We start from the raw sequence: 19,229 nt of genomic DNA, 5'->3' as shown, positions 1-19,229 counted from the left end.
CCTATGCCACCCGGCCAGTCACACAGAGAGATGGAAGCTGCCACCAGGCATGGGCAGGCCCTCTCCTCCATGCTGGGCAGTGGGGGTTCCCGGCACAGGCTCCACAGAGAGCCACCAGGCAGCAGCTGAAGGGCACACAGCCCCCAGCCCCGCAACCCCACCCCTGAGAGTTTATCCCACAGCTCTGCATGCACCTCACAGACAGTCCCTTTTAAAGGCCTGCCAGGGGGGGCTGCTTACGTGACCCGGGGCACATGCCCATGGCGGGTGACAGCCAACTCCACACATGCCAATACGAGGCAACTGCCAACACACTGCTCAGGGGCAAGGCAAAAAGCAGGTGACAGCATGTCACCACTGCCACGGGCCGAGATACATATTTTCATTATACCCAGCCAGAAACAGGGGAGGAAAGAAGATTAATAATTCACCGTACGTATCTTTACGTCTTTGGAACTTTCTACATGTGAATAATGCAGTCAAGAAAGCAAACGATTCCCTTCACATGAAATATCCAGAACAGGTAAATCTAGACAGAGAGCAGCGTGGTGGCTCCGGGGGCTGGGAGAGAGGGGACGGAGGGGTAGCAACAGCTCTCCGGGGGCCGGGCTTCCTTTGGGGGTGATGAAATGCTTGGGAACTGGGGAGAGGTGGTGTTCGCACAACATGATGAACGTACTAAATGCCACCGACGTGTTCACTTTAAAATGATTTTGTTATGTAATGTTCGCCCCAATTTTGAAAAAGCCATAAAAATGAATGAATGAATGAATGAATGAATGAATGGGGTTTTCACAGGTGACCTTGGGGGAGCAGCTTGGCAATGCTGTGAGAGGCATGGCGTTGGCGGCTGAGCGGGAGGCGGGGGGGGGGGGGGGGCGGGGGGGGGTGCCTCACACCCGGCACCACCCAGGAGACCTCGGAGACATAATGGAGCCTCGCAGAGCTTCGGTCTCCTCCTCAGTGCAGTGGACGTAACCACGGAGCCTGCGTCCAAGGGTTGCTGTGACGAGTAAATTAAAGAGTCCACGCCAGGTGTCTAGCCCAGCGTCTGGCCCCGCCCAGGCCCCAGGGCCTCTGCTCTTGCTGTCTGCCCCCGCTGGGCACGCCCTCTCCCTGGGCAGACGCTGGTCCACTCCCTCGCCTCCTTCACGTCTCTGCCCAAATGCCTCCATCTGGATGGGACCTTCTGTGACCACCTGATTTAAAACTGGAACCCTCCCTGCCCTGCGGCTCCTCTATCCCTTCCTCCCCTTAAACTGGCTTCTTTATTTTGTTCACGTCCTGTCTCCTCTACTGCACTGTCCTCTCGGGGAGGCAGTTTCTGTCTGTCCCCTTCTCTCTGTGCCCCAGGGGAGACGCTCAGTAGGTACGTGTGGAATGAACGAATGGTGTTCACTAATATGTCCGCTCTGATCCCGAGGGGAATCCTGCCTCCCCAAAAAAAGAAAACTGTTGTCTTGTTGTTTAAGCAGCTTGAAACAAAAGAATCAAACAAAAGCCCTAAATTTAAAAACCCACAGTATTTCCAGCTCAGCCCTAGTCCCCAAAGGGAGCCATCTGCGGAGAAGAGACAGTTCTCAGTGAAAATGACGCTACGTGCTCGAAAACATCAACCACCAAAAGTCACCCAGTGCGGGGTGACGTGGCCACCGCGAGGCTCTCAGGAGCAAGAACACAGTGCCAGCCTGGCCGGCGTGGCTCAGTGGTTGAGCGTTGACCTATGAACCAGGAGGTCACGGTTCGATTCCCGGTCAGGGCACATGCCCAGGTGGGCTTGATCTTCAGTAGGGGGTGTGCAGGAGGCAGCCGAGCAATGATGCTCTCTCATCATTGATGTTTCTATCTCTCTCTCCCTCTCCCTCCCTCTCTGAAATCAATAAAAATATATTAAAAAAAAAAAAAAAAGAACATAGTGTTACCACGGGAGCCTGGGACCCGATGCCCACCTCAGGACAGAATCATCCATTCACAGAGAACAGGGAGGTTGGGAGCAGCCAGCCTCTCCGCCACCCCCCCACCCCAGGGCCTCCCCTGCCCCTGCTGTCCACTCGGCAGACAGTCTCCCCAGTGGGACTCGGCTTCCCAGGGCTCTCAGGCCTCAGAGGGAGAAATCGTGACCCCAAGAATCCAGAGTTCAAAAATGAAAAACAAAAAAACAAAAACAACCCTCAGACTCTTCTAAAAATAGGCTCTTTCAATTAGGTCCCCTCTGAGGCGCCAGAGCCTTACTCCACAGAAGATTCGCTCGCTGCTTCCCGCGGCCTCCAAGCCCTGGGCGGACAGAGCCAAAGCCAGCCGTCTCCCAGAGCGTGTGGTTTCAAAAGAGCATAAAGCAAAATCTGCAAGTTTGAGCAAAACCAGAAAGGAGCACCTTCCATCCTATGGTCAGCAATCTGCGGGCTGGCGGGAACCGGGTAGGCGTGTGGGGCTGAGTCAGGAGACAGCTCGTCCACGGGTCTCAAATGTCCTCGAATGTCAGGCTCACTCACCTGGCTTGTGAACATGCGGATGGCCGGGTCTCACCCCAATTTCTGAAGTAGTAGGTCTGGGGTGGCGCCCTATAATTTACATTTCTAACCCATCCTCAGGGGAAGGGCTAGAGAGAGAACCACTGCTCTAGAACAAATAGTTTCATGTTAGTGTGACACCTGCCTCAACTACACACGGTACCTGCAGACAGACAGACACACACACACACACACACACACACACAGCCTTACAGAGCCCCTGCCTGACCACTGATCCTCAAAGAGCCAGACCTGCCTGGCCCAGCCAACTACTGAGGCACCGCTCAGGGGCACGGGACCTGAGAAAGCTGCTCCCATTCAAATCTGAATAAGCCAGTCACTGTGAGGCCCGAGGGCACACCCAAAACCCTTGAAAACCGAAGTCACAGCATTTCCCTTTTTTGAAAGCAGTCACAAGCGATCCCACCCGGCTTCGCCCTTCACACATGGGTAACCCCCAGCTGCAAGATCCGCTTTCTGCCAGGGATGCTTTCAAGTTTCTGAATCAGAAGAAGTGGCTGAAAGAGGAAGCAAAAAAAAAAAAAAAAGGACAGGCCACTCGAGAGCTACAGCATCCCTGGTGGCAACCCCATCACCCACTGCGGGCAACTCCATTGGCCTCTCACTCACCAAAGTAATCGGCCTTCGGATGAGCATCCATCTCCTGCTCCAGACGCTGGGTGAGGGCTTCTAATTTCAGCTCGGCAGTCGAGGGCCCAAGCTCGGGACCCGGGGTGAGGGTCTGGCAGGGCAGCCTCACTCTGTGGGGGCTGGGGCTCTCTGGGAGCACAGACCCCAGGCCACCCTCAGAAGACCAGCCAGGGGGACCTTCTTTACAAGAGAACTCAAGTGGGGTGGACATCACTGGAGGGACACGGCTGACGGGGCTGAGCTTGGGACCAGTGCCAGGGTCTGTGCAGCCAGGCTTGGGACCCAGCCCAGGGGCGGCATCCAGCTGCAAACTGTCCATGCTGGCTGGCAAAGATGATGGCCCTGAACTAGAAAGGTAGGATTTGGGCCCATCCTGGAACCAGGACTGAGGGTGCGCATTTGGTTTGGGCATCGTGCCTGAAACCTCACTCCGTGCCCCCGAGTTTGTTCTTGGAAGAGCTCCTTGACTGGGGCAGCTCCCTGAAAAAGGGGTTCTGGGCTGAGTGGGCCCCAGGAGGGCCCCGTTCTCCAGGCCTGGGGAGGGAAGGCCAGGGCGTGCCCACTGGGAGGAGGCAGTGGTCCAAAGACCCGCTGGCTTCTCACTGCTGCGGCCACCACCACCACCGTCCTGGCCGCTCTCAAACGACCGGCTGGAGCTTGGGGAGAGCTGCGGCTGGTACAGGTAAGGGTCCCTGGCGCGTGTGGGTGGTGGTGGGTCACCGCCTGGGGCGCCAGGCCACCCAGTCCCTACACCCAGCCTGATGCCGGGAGGCACTCCTGGTTCTTCACCCCACTTCGGGCTTCCCAAGGAGAGGTTGTCATAATAGTCTCCATGGGTGAGGCAGGAAGGGTCCTCGCAGGGGCTCAGCCCGTGGACGGCAGACATCTCGGAACTGGCCGGGCTCTCCTTGGAACCACAGTCCTGGCTGCCAGGCCTGGTGTGGCCATACGGTCTGGCCTTCTGCTCCTGGGCTGGGTACAAGGGCTGCCCAGCAGCGATGGCGGTGGCTGTCCCAGGAGCTACTGTCGAGGCAGCCAGAGGGGGCTTGGCAGCGCCGTCCATGGTCAGCCTACTGCCCGCACCAGCTTCGCGATGGGCCTGCGTGCCCGGGCGGCCCCCGCCGTTGACAGGCCCTCGGCCAGCCCGGGGCAGGGTCTCCTCCTGCAGGAGCTGCTGCTGCTGCTGCTGAAGGTGGATCTTGGCCATCTTGGTGGCAAACACCCGGCGTGTCTCCTCAAACTCCGGGTTGTTGCCTGCACCCTTGTCCACTCGGAAGAGTCCATCCTTGGAAGCCTCGTACATGTTCAGGTCCTCGATGAATTTACTGGCCTCCAGGCCCAGGTCCTGGTACTTGTCCATGTTGCTGAGGGGTGTGGAGGCCTAGGCCAGGCACCGGGTAGTGTGTGTGTGTGTGTGTGTGTGTTTGAGGGGGCGGCCAAGAACGGGGGGTTCAAGTCCAGCCCAGAACAAGTAACACCCTCCACCTGCCCAAAGTCAGAGTCATGACCCCGGGCCTTAGAGTCCAGCCCCAGTCGAGGCCTCAAGGCCAGAAGCACCAAGTTCTCCTGCAACTTCTTTTCCCCTCGGAAGTGTCCACGTGGGGGCAGATGGTGGCGCTTCCCTGTCCCAGCTTACTCTGCGTTTTCTCTTTTTAAAATCATAAAAAGAAAAAGAAGAGGAAAACAAAAAAAAGTCACATCCTCTTTAACCAAACTCGGAAACGCACAAGGCAGCAGGCGCGGAAGGGTCCGGGGTGCAGCGGATTTACCCAGAGCGGAGAGGCCGCCAGACGCGCGGCGGCCGAAGGCGCAGGTACGTCCTGGGCGCTGGGTCCCCGCGGCTTCCCGGGCGGCCGCGGGGCTGGGATCCCGCCCGCGCCGAGCAGGAGCGGCCCCGCGCACCGCCGGCCGGGCGGCGGGAAGTTCTCGGCGGCCGGGGCGGGCGGCCTATTGTCCGATCGATCGCGGCGGCGGCTGGACGCGCGCGGGCCGAGGGCGGCGGGACGCGGAAGTGAGTGCGCCGGACGCCGTCCCCTCGCTCGATCGCCAGCCCGGCACGTCCCGGGCCTGCAGGAGGCGGGGGCGGGGGAGGTGGCCACGGGGCGGGGGCGCGGCGGGGGGCGGGGCCGGCGGCGGAGGGCGGGCGCCCGGGGCAGGTCTACAGCCCGCAAGGTGGCCCAGCGCCGATCCTCGCCCGTCCCTCCCGGGCTGCCCGGGCTGCGGAGCCCCGAAGTGTGTTCCGCACTTCGCTCCAGGCTCCAGCGCTGCGATTGCGCGGGGTTTTCCTGCTGCCACCGCCGCCCGCTGCGAGTCTGGACGCTCCGCCTCCCACTTGCCTCGCCCCCGCGCCCCCCCGCCCCCCCCCCCCCCCCGCAGCGCTGGGCGGGCCTCTGCGCCTGGGCCGCCTGCGTGGCCCCCAGGCGGCGGGTTTACAGGGTGCGGGAGTCTCAAAGGCGCACGCTGCTCGCCCCGCCGTGCCTCAGTTTCCCGGGCAGGAAGCCCACCCCGCGTGTGCCCCGGGACGCTTCCTCTGACTGGGCAGTGCCCGCTGCCCAACTTGTCCGAAGTGCAGGAGCGGAGGCCCGGCGTGTCACCCGGGGGCTGGCCCGACGTCCTCTTGGACAGGTGGGGGGACTAAGGCGCAGAGGGGGACGTGTCCAAGAAGCCGCCGTTACCAGCAAAGCCTGATGGAGCCAAGTCCTCTGAAAAGGGAAAAGTCATGTTCCTGGAGCGCGGGTTTGAGGTCCTCAGAGCAGCAATAAAAACGCGGACCCTGGTGGCTCCTTATTCCTGTGGGTATTCCTGACCCCCAAGTAGATCCACTGGGGGCCGGGTGGGCGGGCACCGCCTCCCAGGTAAGAGGTTTCATTTTCTGCACAGCAGCTCAGAGTGATCCCAAGGCAAATGCCAGGCCAGACACTTCCCTGCTTAAACCCTGGTCAACTAAGACCATCCAAACCTGTGGAGAATGTTTATAAAAATTAACTGGAGTCAAATAGAGGATACGCCTGGAGGCGGGATTTTAACAGACAGATAAATGCTTCCAAGGAAATGACAGTTTGCAGCTTCTTTTATGCATTCGGACTTCGGGAGGAAACCTAAGGAGGATGACCTGAAAGTGGGAGGAAGCAGGGCGAGGACGGGTTACAGGACAGTTAAGACCGGGTGCTGTCCTGCCAGGCTGGCGTGGCTCAGAGGTCCAATGTTGACCTATGAACCCAGAGGTCACGGTTCCATTCCCAGTCAGGGCACATGCCGGGGCTGCGGGCTTGATCTCCAGGGTGGGGCGTGCAGGAGGCAGCCGATCAATGGTTCTCTCATCATTGATGTTTCTATCTCTCTCTCCCTCCCTCTCTTCCTCTCTGAAATCAATAAAAATATTTAAAAAACAAATATCACATCCTCTCTTGAGGTTGATCTCGCTCGAGGAGGGGTGCACAGAGACAAGGGACTGGCTTGCTTACGGCAAAGAGCAGCCTTTTACTAAAGAGGTTACACGCCTGGTGCATGACTGTCCCTCCATGACGTGCCTCGCTGAGAATTTATGATCAGATCACCCTTGGAGATTACTTTCCATAGAACCCTTTTTTGTCCACACCCTCCATGCTGACCCTGGACCTAGATTGACACTGACTCCCTGCACCGCCTTCCTGCACGGTTCCCTGGAACTGGCGTGGGGGCCTTTCCACCCCGTTCTCTGGCTGCCCGAGCTTCCTGGTGCGGACAGGGCCTCACCTTGAACTTCTCAGTGCTCACCCTTCCCATCTCTGCTCAGTCACCTCTTCCTGGAGGCTGAGTGGTTTATTTGTACAATTAAGTCTGAGGAGCACAGCTGTAAAGAAGTATACTAGAATAAGATATTCTTATTTTAAATTCTTTTAATTTTTATCTACAAAAGCAATCCATGTTTATAACAACTTTGAACAATAGAGATACATAAACTTTTTAAAAAGTTGCCCGCAATCCCCTTACTCAGAGGTAATTATTATTAAACATTATTACAGCCTTAGGGATTCAGTAATACTTGTTAATGAACAACATGATGACTCATAAACTGAGTAATTTGCTGACAACATTTCTAGAGCAGTGGTTCTCAAAGTGGGTCCTGGAACCAGCAGCGTCAGTATCGCCTGGAACTGGTCCGGGTCCGTGGTTCCCAAATGCCTTAGGATTCCTCGGGGAGCACATGGAAACACTGGTGGCTGGAACCCACCCCCAGAGTTTCCGACTCAGCAGCTCTAGGGGGGGGCCCAGGAATGTGCATCCCTAACAAGTTGCCGGTGGTGCCGATGCTGCTGGCTCAGGAGCCACACTTGGGAACCACCGGTCTAGAGCCCGAGTGCCATGCTTCCTCCGAGCACGGCGGCAGTGAGGACATCTATCGGAGTGGAAGGCTGTGGCCCACTTCACCTGAACCCCGAGTTCTGGGGGTGTAGCTGACAAAGCACTGGGGACACAAAGTCTACAAGCCCAGGGCCAGCTTCCCGTGCATCCAGTGCTGACAGCTGGTAAGCCTGTGCAGCAGCCACATGCTCCAGCCAGGGCCTCCTGCAAGCCAGCCTTCTCTTTGCATCCTAGTTGGGCAGCTGCCAACTCTTTGGTCCCCTCCTGCCTCCAGGCCCATCTTGGCCTGCCTGGAGTGCAGGAGGAAGGATTTGGGCAAGAATGAAGTAGGTAAGTACATAGGTGTTGGAATCTTGAAGCAGTCGGTGGCTCCTCGGATTACTGAGGGAACTGGGAAGGCGTCAGCTGAGAGTGAAGCCAGGAGAGTAGCTGGTGGAGCTTGGCCATCTGGGGAGTAAGAGCCCACCGCCTAGAAAGCATGCGTGATGGAAGCACGAAGGCTCCCACTTGCTCCCACCCTCCACCGAGATTCTGGGCATAAATTTCAATGAGGCCAGCCAGCACGGTGGCATGGTTTTCTGCAGATGTGGGTGTGTGGTGGGTGGTGAGTTGGGTCTAACCAGGGCTGGCTTTTGCCAAGTGAATGCAATGTAACTAGAGTGAGCAAGGGGGTTGCCACTTCTCCTGCCTACAACCTTGATATCCATGGGACTCCGTGGCTTATAACCTTCAGATCTGCACTCAAAGGTCACCTCTCCAGAAAGTCCCCTCTCTCCATCCCTGTCCTCCTCTGACACCACAGTGGACATCTGTCTCCTCACTAGAATGCAAGCCTCTGGCCATGGATCGCCGACCACACTGTTCATTGCTATACCCCAGGAACCTAGAATAGCACTTGGCACATGGCAGGCCCCTCAAAATGCTTGGTAAATGAATGAATGAGTCACAGCAGAAAAGGGAGTACAAGTGTTGCCATCTGTAAGTGGAAAGAATTAACTGGACTGAAGGATGACTCAGATTTGGAGAAACAAAGAAAGGATACAAAGCTATGTTACTACTCTAATAGCTTTGTATGTCACTGCCAACCTGTAGATCTTGTTACCTTCTACTAAATATTTGCCCTACCTCATAGATCTTCTATTATTGCTAGTCAAGAGGATGACTACATATAAATATGTATACCTGCACATTTGAATGTATAAAGGATATTTGAAGAATAGCTGTTTGCACGCAGACATATACTAGTATGTTTTGCATATAGGTGTGCATAAAGAATTGTTGACCAAAGGGCATTTGAAAAACCCTAATGCAATAGACCGTAGGCAGTAAACTGTGCTCAGACAGCCTATGAGTTACCGGGAGCCCACGAGGCAGGGGCCCTGTCTCTGGACAGAGCCCTGCTTATTTTGCAGTTAACTGAAAGGGCCTTTCTGTCCCTTTTGCTGGCGATGGGGAATGTCCTTGCACACAATGCTGTGTGTGTCCTGCGGCTGGAGAGCCAGCTCAGGGAGAGCTCTGAAAAGAATCTTTATACTTCAGCTGCGCAGATGGATGAAGAATTAAGAACCCAGGTTCCTCTGGGCTCTTTCCACCCCACTGATGCCTGGAGCGGGCCAGGAAACTGTGGCCCCTCCAAATCTGCTTCCTGAGCCTTGGGCTACTCTGCCCCGAGTTCCACTGTGAATTGCCCCGTGAATGGTGGCAAGCAGCTTCGATGGAGGGCCTTTCCTGATGCTCATAGTGAGGCTTTGTGTCCTGACTATCTGCCCTGAAAAGCTGCCCAGCCAGACCCAGATACCAGGGCCGTGACCTTGCCCTGCGTGTGCCGCCTGTGCCAGGCAGCTGTGCCTACTCCTCCCCAGCCTCCACCCTGCTGCGGCCTCTGCCACACAGGAAGACCCGGGTGGAGGCATGTGCCTAGCCACAGGCCCCACGTGGCTCCCCACACGCCCACGGTGGGGGGTAGGGGGGCTGCCCGCTGGCCCCACCCAGCCCCTCCGGGGACACAGGGACTGGAGTACTGATTTCTGAATCAGCTGCTGTCTGCTTACTCTTTTTTTTTCTAAATAAGCGAGACATGTATATGGCTTCAAATTCAAAGGTGCAAACAAGCACTGGGAGAAAGGAATATGTCTCCCACCTGTGAGCCTCAGGCAACCAGTGACCCCGTCAGAGACACCATTGTATCACCAAAGTGCACAGGCATGTGAATTCTTTGTGTGTTTTAATAGATTTCAGAGAGGAAGGGAGAGGGAGAAATAGAAACATCAGTGATGAGAGAGAACCATTGATTGGCTGCCTCCTGCATGCCCCACATTGGGGATCGAGCCCACAACCCGGGCATGTGCCCTGACCAGGAATCAAACTGAGAACTCCTGGTTCCTAGTTGACCTCAACCAGCTGAGCCAAACCATCTACCAGTGGGGCCGTGTGTGTGTGTGTGTGTGTGTGTGTGTGTGTGTACGCTTTAACACAGGACGTAAGACTGCACTGCCCCTTGCTTTTTGGAAATCTTTGCACATCATTTCAAATGTGCTGCCTCCGCTAACATTTCTCTTCAGGTGAGTCATGCAGTTTGCAACCAGTCTCCCGCTCACGGTCTCTGTGTCCATGCTTTGGCTATTACACCTTGGCAATGGACAGCTTAGAAACCCTTTCACACTTGTGCGAGCCGCACACCCACGAGGCACGCGTAGTCTCGAGAATCCCACCAGGCTGCAGAAACGACGGGCTGTCCTGACCTCACCTACACCGAGGATGTCCGCCTTACTTTCCCCTGGTTCCCATCCCACTGCGGGCAGAGTTTCAGGCCGCTGATGGGTCATAGCAGAACAAGAACAGCCGTGGTCGCCCACACGTCACAGCACCCACTGTGCTCAGCACCCGCTGTGCCCAGCACCACCCTCTACGCGCGACGTATGTGAGAGGAGGGTGTGACGTATGTGTCCGCAGGCTTTGCAGACTGGAGGTCATGGGCCGGGCAGTTTCAGGGCGGGGAGAGGGTGCGACTTCCCCGGTCTCCTGGGATGGGGGGCTGGACCTAGTTTCGTTGGGTGATAAAGATGTCAGAGGGGACATCTGTGCTGCCTGTATAAAGCAACCTCAAACAGGAAAATAAGTGCCTGTGACATTTCCATCAGTCAACATGGTTGGGGTGTGAACTGCGAAAGAGGCACCTCAGGGCTTGAGGGCGGCCTGAGGACACCTCAGGGGCTGGAGAACCTGACCCGAGGACGTGGGTGTGAGGTTCCCACACCTGGGAGAGGGCCACCACCTGGAGAGAGGGAGCCCTGCGGGCAGGAAGGAAGGCTGCCCTGTGTATTTTTGTCCCTGATTTCACAACTGCTGACACCTTCCCTCCAGCTCTTCTTCTTCTTTAAGCCTCAACCATTTAGGAGAGAAAACGTATCCCTGAGGCCAATGCTGTGTGTCAAGCTCCTCAGTTTGGCTCAGCCAGTCTACTGGGAGCTCAAAGGGGGAAATGCTGAGAAGTAGGGAATACTCTAATCTCCATCCTACGTATATAAAAAAAGTTGGAAAGGATTTGCTCTGCCCAGTGGACGGGCATAGATACAGCAGGCAGCCAAGGGGTGCGGCCACATCTGAAGGCTGGTTGGAGCCACTATTTTTTTCTTGTCAAAATAAATGGGCCTTTTGTGTTGAAAATGATTTCATGGTTTGATTGCCTCTAAAGCAGCGGTTCTCAACCTGTGGGTCGCGACCCCTTTGGCGGTCGAATGACCCTTTCACAGGGGTCGCCTAAGACCATCCTGCATATCAGATATTTACATGACGATTCATAACAGTAGCAACATTACAGTTATGAAGTAGCAACGAAAATAATTGTATGGGGGGTCACAACATGAGGAACTGTATTTAAAGGGCCAGAAGGTTAACCATTCTCTAAAGACATCCAACCCTCATCGACGTTCAAGTGCCACTGAAACCCCTGTGGGCTGGCCGTCCTGGGTGACCTTCCAGGGAGGCCCGGGTGGGGACTCCTGCCTCCCTCCTGCAGCCCCACCTACTTGAGAACTGACCTGGCTGGGGTCCCTCAGGCCCCAGGCTTCCTACCCACAGGGGCAGGGCTGGGAAAGGACCACTGGCCCTCTGGGCCCCTGAGGGCCTTGTGATCAGAGGACTACTGCCTGATGCCCGGATGTCACCCTCCAAACCCAGGTGTGCTGAGGCCACACCTCCCACGGCCGCTCCCAGCCCACGCTGACCGTGGCGGGGATGCTAAGGCAGGTTCGTTCTGGGATGTGGGGGCTCCCTGACCGGCACCTTGATCAGGGCGCTGCTTTAGACAGCTGTCTAAGACCTTCCTTTCTTCTCTCCTTCCCAGGGGTGGGCCTACATCTCAGTCTGAGGGCTCTCCCAGCCTCCTCCCCCCACCCCCCTCCTGCACAGGCACTTTCTCCAATAGACCTCCTGTGCACCTGCCTCATCTCCACGAGGACTCAATGGACACAGCTGGAACTGATGGGAGTGCCACAAACAGCCCCAGTGTTTATTGCCTAGAGGCCAAGGTCAGTCTTACTCACAGTCTGGGCCAGGGGTGGGGCCTCAGGCCCACTGCCATATAAGGCCCGTGAAATCCTTTGGTCTGGCCCTGCCAAGGCATTAGGGGTGAGCTAATGAAGTGTTTGACCAAACATAGCAGGCTAATTTTTTATTGTTGTTGTGAATCGTAACCAAAGGATATTTTCCCACTGAATTTTTTTTTTTTTAAAGAGAGAGTAGAAGGGAGGGGGAGAGACAGAGAGAGAAACATCGATGTGAGAAAGACAAATCGACTGGTTGCCTCCCACACCCGTCTGGACCCACTGGGACCAGGCCTGGGGGTTGAGCCTGCAACTCAGGTACATGTGCTTGACTGGAATCAAACTCGGGACCCTTCAGTCCATGGGTTGATGCTCTATCCACGGAGCCAAACCGGCTAGGGCTAAGTTTTAAGTTGATGACTTTGTATGGCCCACGAATAATGTTATAAATGTCCAAATGGCCCTTGGGAGAAAAAAGTTTCCCCATCGCTGATCTATGCCAATGCCTGTCCATAATCGGGATCGTTATTCTGTCCCCTTGTGCAGAGACACAAGTTCTCTCGCGGGAGGGGCACACTGCATCCCCAGGAGCCTGCTGCAGGGGCTCACACTGAGCCCAGCCTGTAATCCACGTCCCCCCACTAACCACGTGTCCCCGTTATGGGCGCCTCCACGAGCTGGCAATTCCCACATTCCCAAGTGAGAGGTGACACATGACTTCACTCTGAAAAGTGAAGCCCCCAAGTCCAGTTCCTCTTCGTGTTTGGGGTGGAGAACATGACGTTGTTGACCTTAACCAGGGCTTCTGGGTGCCATGAGATTAGAGAAAAATGCAAAAAAAACCAGAAGCAAACCCACAGATAACCCACATGTTGGGATCAGCAGTCAAGGGATTTAAAAAATAACTATTTAAATATGATGAGGAATTTATAGAAAAGGATAGACAAATCTAGTAAAATATGGAGTAATTCAACAGAAAAATAAAAACTTTAAAAAAACCAATGGAAAAACTTCAATCGAAGTATAGAGTATCTGGATTGAAGAATTCATTGCGTAAATTCAACAGTAGACTGGACACAGGAGAAGAAAGAATCGGTGAACTCAAAAGCATGCCAGTAAACGTACAATTATCACATGACCCAGGATCCACACTGTTGGCATTTATCCCAGAGAAATAAAAACTATGTTTACACAAACCCGCACACGCATGTTCACAGCAGCTTCATTGACAATAGCCCCGAACTGGAAACCACTGAGCTGTGCTTTAAAGGGTGGATGGTTATACAAACTACAGCATGTGCATACCCTGGATACACCTCAGTAATAAGACGAGATGAACTTTTTTTTTTTTTTAAATATATTTTATTGATTTTTTACAGAGAGGAAGGGAGAGAGATAGAGAGTTAGAAACATCAATGAGAGAGAAACATCGATCAGCTGCCTCACACACATCTCCTACTGGGGATGTGCTTGCAACCAAGGCACACGCCCTTCACCGGAATCGAACCTGGGACCTTTCAGTCCGCAGGCCGACGCTCTATCCACTGAGCCAAACCGGTTTTGGCCGGAATGAACTATTGATAAACGTAACAGCTTGGATGAATTTCAAGGGAATTGTGTTGAGTAAGAAAAGTCAATCCCAAAGGTTACATACCATATGATTCCATTTATATAACATTCTTGAAATGACACATTTATAGAGATGAAGAACAGATTAGTGGTTTTCGGGGCTCAGGGCTGGGCTCAGCAGGAGAGATCCTATTAGCGATGGAAGTATTTGGTATCTATATATATATTAATTTCAAAAATAAAGGGAGAGGGAGAGATAGAAACATCAATGCTGAGAATCATTGATCGGCTGCCTTCTGCACGCCCCACACTGGGGATTGAGCCCGCAGCCCGGGCATGTGCCCTGACTGGGAATCAAACCGAGACCTTCTGGTTCATAGATCGATGCTCAACCACTGAGCCACGCTAGCTGGGCCAGGAGGGGATCTTGTTGTAAGTTCAGTTCTATTTGTATCTCGTCTGTGAAGTGGCACAACATTAACTCAAGGAAGACTGTTATCAGTTAAGGTTACATGTTGTAATATCTAATAACCACTAAAAATAATACAAGAGGCATAATAAACATATCTATTCAATACTCATGACAACTGGGTAGAATGGGCATTACCACTCCATTTTGCAGATAAAGAAACTGAGGCTTGGAGATGCCAAAGCTCCAAATTTTTGGAGCCCCCAAGTCCAATGCCCCCTCCATCATTCCAAGAGACAGCAAACTTTCTCTGTTCAGGGCCAGTCTCATAGGGGAAGGAGAGTGGGAGAGTTGGGGACCAACAAACAAACGTTTGGAGTTAAAACCCGTCATTTATACACTGACACAAAGTCGGTCTGTGATTTCACACAGCTCATGGGTGAGGCTGGAGTCTAGGACAGAAGGCAGGGCGGCCACGGGCAGGGTAGGGATGCATGAGTCTGCAACTGCCAGCTGTGCTGCAGCCACAACCAGCAGCTCTCACAGAGTTAGAAGGTAGACAGTTGTCACTGGGGAGATGTCTGTAAACCCAGGCGTTAGCAGACAACCGCGACATTTAGAAGACAGATAAGATAGAGTCTCTATCACAACTACGCAACTATGCAAAAACAGCCATAGACAATTCATAAGTAATTTAGCATGGCAGTGTGCCAATAAAACTATTCACAAACACAGGTAGTGAGCCAGATGTTTGGGCCACAGTTTGCCAGTCTCTGATATTATTCCACCATCCAGTGGTTTTTAGTTCTGGCCCAGAAAGGGTCATTCTGTCCACCTTGAACCGAGCCTTAGGCATGTCCCTGACAAACAGCTGTGACTTAGATTAATTCTCAAGACTAATTTGCCTCCCCACAACTCCCCACTTACATGGCTGTGAGGCTTATCCTATCAGACAAAAGTAAGTGACCAGCCCGGCCGGCGTAGCTCAGTGATTGAGCAACAACTGATGAACCAGGAGGTTACTGTTCGATTCCCGGTCAGGGCACATGCCCAGCTTGTGGACTCCATCCCCAGTGTGGGGTGTGCAGAAGGCAGCCGATCAATGATTCTCTTTCACCATTGATGTTCCTATCTCTCTCTCCCTCTCCCTTCCTCTCTGAAAACAATAATAAAAATAATTAATTATAGTGTATAAATGACTAAGTGCTCCCCCCCCCCCCGCCCCCCCCCGCAAAGCAGACCTTTGACTGTGGTGTCTGTGTGTGTGTGCTATGTATTTTGTGTGTGTGGTGTCTGGGTGTGTGTTGCATGTGTGTGGTGTGGTTGTGTTCTATGCTGTGTGTGTATGTGTGTATGTGAACATGTGTTGTGGGTGGTGTGTGTGTGGATGCGTGTCGAGGTGGAGTGGGGGTGAGGTGTAAGTCCCCAGGACAAATTCACAGTGCAGCATTCAGGGATGTGTCACGTGTCCACCCTGTCAATAGCCGTGACCCTCGGGAAGCAGGAATCTGAGGAATTTCCCAGGTTGCCTGAGGGCATCTGGGAAGCATGCCTTTCTCTACCTTTCAAAATGCCCCACACCCTCCAAACCAAAAAAACAACAACACTTGAAACCCACTCCAAAAGCCAACATGTGAGTCTCTCGGAGGAAGGAGAGTGGGGAGAGTTGGGGACCAACAAACAAACGTTTGGAGTTAAAATCGGTCATTTATACACTGACACAAAGTCGGTCTGCGATTTCACACAGCTCATGGGTGAGGCTGGAGTCTAGGACAGAAGGCAGGGCAGCCATGGGCAGGGTAGGGATGCATGAGTCTGCAAATGCCAGCTGTGCTGCAGCCACAACCAGCAGCTCTCACTGAGTTAGAAGGTAGACAGTTGTCACTGGGGAGATGTCTGTAAACCCAGGCGTTAGCAGACAACTGCGACATTTAGAAGATAAGATACACACTGACAATCAAGAGTTTGGACATAAGGACTGATCCGGTGGCAGAGGCAACTAGCTGCCCACAGACGGGGTTCCTCTTGCCTCCTGCGAGTCGTGGCTGGGAAGTGGCTGCCCGGCAGGGCCCACATCTGCCAGCCCTGAGGGCTGTGACTGAATCCGGCAGAGAGAAGCAGGCAGAAGTGATGCACGTGGGGGGAGGACCACGTTCCTCTACCCTCCCAGGCTCCTTCGGCTGCTCTAATAATTAAATCTCCACGAGACAGATTAGAGCAACAAGAGAAAATGACCAAATTTAATTGCATACACATGGATGGGAGCCCTGCGTGCAGGAGAGAGACCCACGCGCACAGGGGTTCCGAGACAGAAAGGGGACGCCTAGAGGACACTCTGAGCCAGGGATGAGGTCAACCCCGGGGCCTTCAGGGGCAGGAGGTCACTGCAGGATGGTAAGAGCAGATGTTCCCTGATGAGGAGTTTTTCCTGCCCCACCGATAGGTCTCATATAAAGTTATCTCTGGTGATAACTCTTAGTACGGGCGAGGCCCCAAATTTAAATTCTTTGAGGGAGAGGTAGTGAGCTACAGGGTCTCAAAATAACTCACATGCCAAAGTAGCCCATCTTGGGGAGGCCTGCTCTGAACCCCGTCACAGACCTCTTCCAGACCTGACTCATAAACACTTCCTTATGAACGTCCATCTCTCCTCCCCGCCCCGCCCCCCCCCCCCCCCCCCCGCCCCAGGTCTGCAATGTCCAGGGCAAGAGTTAAAGATGGTGGAGCCTCCATCATCCTAGCCCCTGCCTGGGTCTGGACCTGAGTGGGACAGAACTCCCTCCCCTGCTCCCTCCTCCAGAGGAGCAGACTATGGGAACGAGAAATAAAGCCAGCGGTGTGAGAACAGGGAGGTTTAGGGGGTTTTATGTTGATAATTTAAATTTTTTTCTTGCTAAAGATGATAGGCAGACAATCAAGCAGCCCACAAAGGTGTAGGTGTGGATTAAGATGTTGCAGGTAATGATGAAGGGGCTGAGAACTAAGAAGTCTACTGCCTTCACTAAGGGGAACCTACGGGCTTGCTGCTGACTAGGATGCTAGTGGCTGTCTCAGTTTAGGCTGCTGTCACAAAGCGCCATAGATTGGGTGGCTCACCAACAACAGGCATTTATTTCTCACGGTTCTGGAGGCTGGAAATCTGACATCAGGTGCCAGTAGGGTCGGGTTCTGGTGAGAGCCCAGTCATGCAGACCACTGGCCTCTGGTGTCCTCACCGGAGAGGAAGCAAACACTTGTGACACGGATAAGGGCACTGACCCCATTCACGAGGGCCCCACCCATATGACCTCATCTAATCCTAATCACTTCCCAAAGCCCCACCTCCTAACACCATTCATTGGGGAGTAAGGTTTCAACATATGAATTGTAGGAGAGACACAAACATTTAGTCCATCATAGTAGTCAATTAATATATTAATAGAAAATTAAGCTATTTTTTAGAAACTAAGATGTTAATGACTAGGAGGTTGACAACAGATAATGGAGCTGTTAGGTGACATTGGCCTAGGTTCCCTCTTCTCAGCTATTTCTCTCAGCCTGTTCCTGGTCAGCGGCTGCCCTGTGTCCTGCCCACTGACAGCGAGCCCCTCTGGGGACCACCTGACAAAGCCACTCTGGCCTGCCCTGGCCTCTTCCCATCACCAGGTGTCTGACCTGTGGGGTCAGATGAGACCTGGGTTCAGCAACCTCAGTTCTTGAGTTCTGGCTGAGAAAAGAATTTAGAGCCAAGACTCAGACTCACTAGAGGTTTATTGGGCAAGCAAAGAGAAAGTACACTCGGAGAGGAATTTCAAGATGCCCTGGGTGTGGGCTAGGGCTCCTTTCAGCCCCTCAGAACAGGGGTTAAATGCTTTCCTCTTCCAGCTGACTTATCAGGGCCTGTCCGGTCATCTTCTGTCCTTGCCTGGAAGTTAGATGGGGCTTCCTCCGGCCCCCTTGTTTTCCTCTCGGGGTGGGGGCCTACCACATGGCTTCACCATGTACCAGGGGAGAAAAGGTCAGGAGAATCCCACCTGCATGACCGGAGGCGTTCTAGGGTGGAGAGGGGTCCCCAGGGCGAGGTTCTGATTAACAAACTTATCTCCAATGCTTGCTCTGCGTTTCTTCCCAAACTAAATGTTTGTGTCTCCCCTAAATGCCCTGGTGACCTTCTGCACCTGGCCCATCGTCCTTGCTCTGCTCGTGTCTGTCTAACTGCTACCCTATTTCCAGTGGAGGGGACAGGCCTTTTCCCTGATGAATGACATGCCAGACCCAGTGAAGGACATCATCCACCGGGCAGCCCCACCTCCCCTACTGACTCCACAGTGTCCATGACACCCACTGTGCACAGCCTTCACCTGTGTCTGAAGAAGAGGGGCCCAGGCCTGGCTCTCCTGGCTCTGAGGGCCGCCATGAGGTTGCAGCTGCGCAGGTGTGGCGGTGTGGTCTCCTGTGGGTGGGACCACCCCTCAGCCCCTCCAGATGAGGCTCTCCTGTCCTGTGTGGAATGATCTGGGAGGACACTGCCCAGGCTGCTGTGAGGCCAGCCGCTGCCGCTGTGGCCACAGCCCGGGCAGGTCTCCCCACTCCCCTTCCACGGGATGCTCCTAGAGGTATGTGGGGTTGAGTAACGGTGACTCCCTGACTTCTAGATCTCACTGATGGGACCCAAAGGAGGCTCTGTATATCTGTCTGTCAGAGGTGATGGCTTTGGGGAGTGGTCTATCCCAGGCTCCCAGAGAGCCCAATCCTCTCCCCAGACCCGGCTGAGCTGGGTGCCTCGGATCAGGGGGCGGTGCTCCCCCAGGTGTGCACCCCCAGCGAGCGTCTCCCCGCCACAGAACAGGAAGGGGGAGCTTGGCAGGGTGCTTTGGGGACGCCGAGAGGAAAGGGCAGAAATGGGGGCTGCCTTGGAGAACGCAGGAGGCTTGAGGGCTGGCTGGCATAACGGCCTTGGGGAGCAATGCGGAGAATCTTGGCTCTGTCACCTTTTCGAGTGTGGACTTGAGCAAGGCCCCTTCTATGGTAAACACTTAGAATAGGCATTGGCACCCATGGGTCCTCCAGACATGGTAACCATCCCAGCTGCTGATATCGGGGATCACGCCCGTGGCTCCGGCATGCTGGGTGGGGGCGAGGGCATGCCCTTCAGAGGTCAGGCAAGGACTGCAATTCAAGTTCAGGGCCGAGGCGGAGGGGAGTGAGTCACGAGTGCTGGTG

General features: G+C 54.3%; 1 protein-coding gene across 1 annotated transcript in view; it reads right to left on the bottom strand.

Annotated features, from left to right (window-relative positions):
* Positions 1 to 5,211, bottom strand: part of LIMD1 (LIM domain containing 1) — a 45,249-nt gene extending 40,038 nt beyond the window's left edge. The window contains exon 1 of the mRNA XM_070391669.1: positions 3,141 to 5,211. Within this exon, the coding sequence (XP_070247770.1) occupies positions 3,141 to 4,521 (1,381 nt within the window). The 5' untranslated portion in view covers positions 4,522 to 5,211. The remainder of the gene's footprint in view (positions 1 to 3,140) is intronic.
* Between the last annotated feature and the right edge of the window lie 14,018 nt (positions 5,212 to 19,229).

Source organism: Myotis yumanensis, unplaced genomic scaffold, assembly GCF_028538775.1.
Source record: "Myotis yumanensis isolate MYYU_CA2020_CCGP unplaced genomic scaffold, mMyoYum1.0.hap1 SCAF_14, whole genome shotgun sequence".
Lineage (NCBI taxonomy): Eukaryota > Metazoa > Chordata > Mammalia > Chiroptera > Vespertilionidae > Myotis > Myotis yumanensis.
The sequence above is the reverse complement of the archived record's forward strand: the minus strand, read 5'-3'. Positions and strand labels throughout refer to the sequence as shown.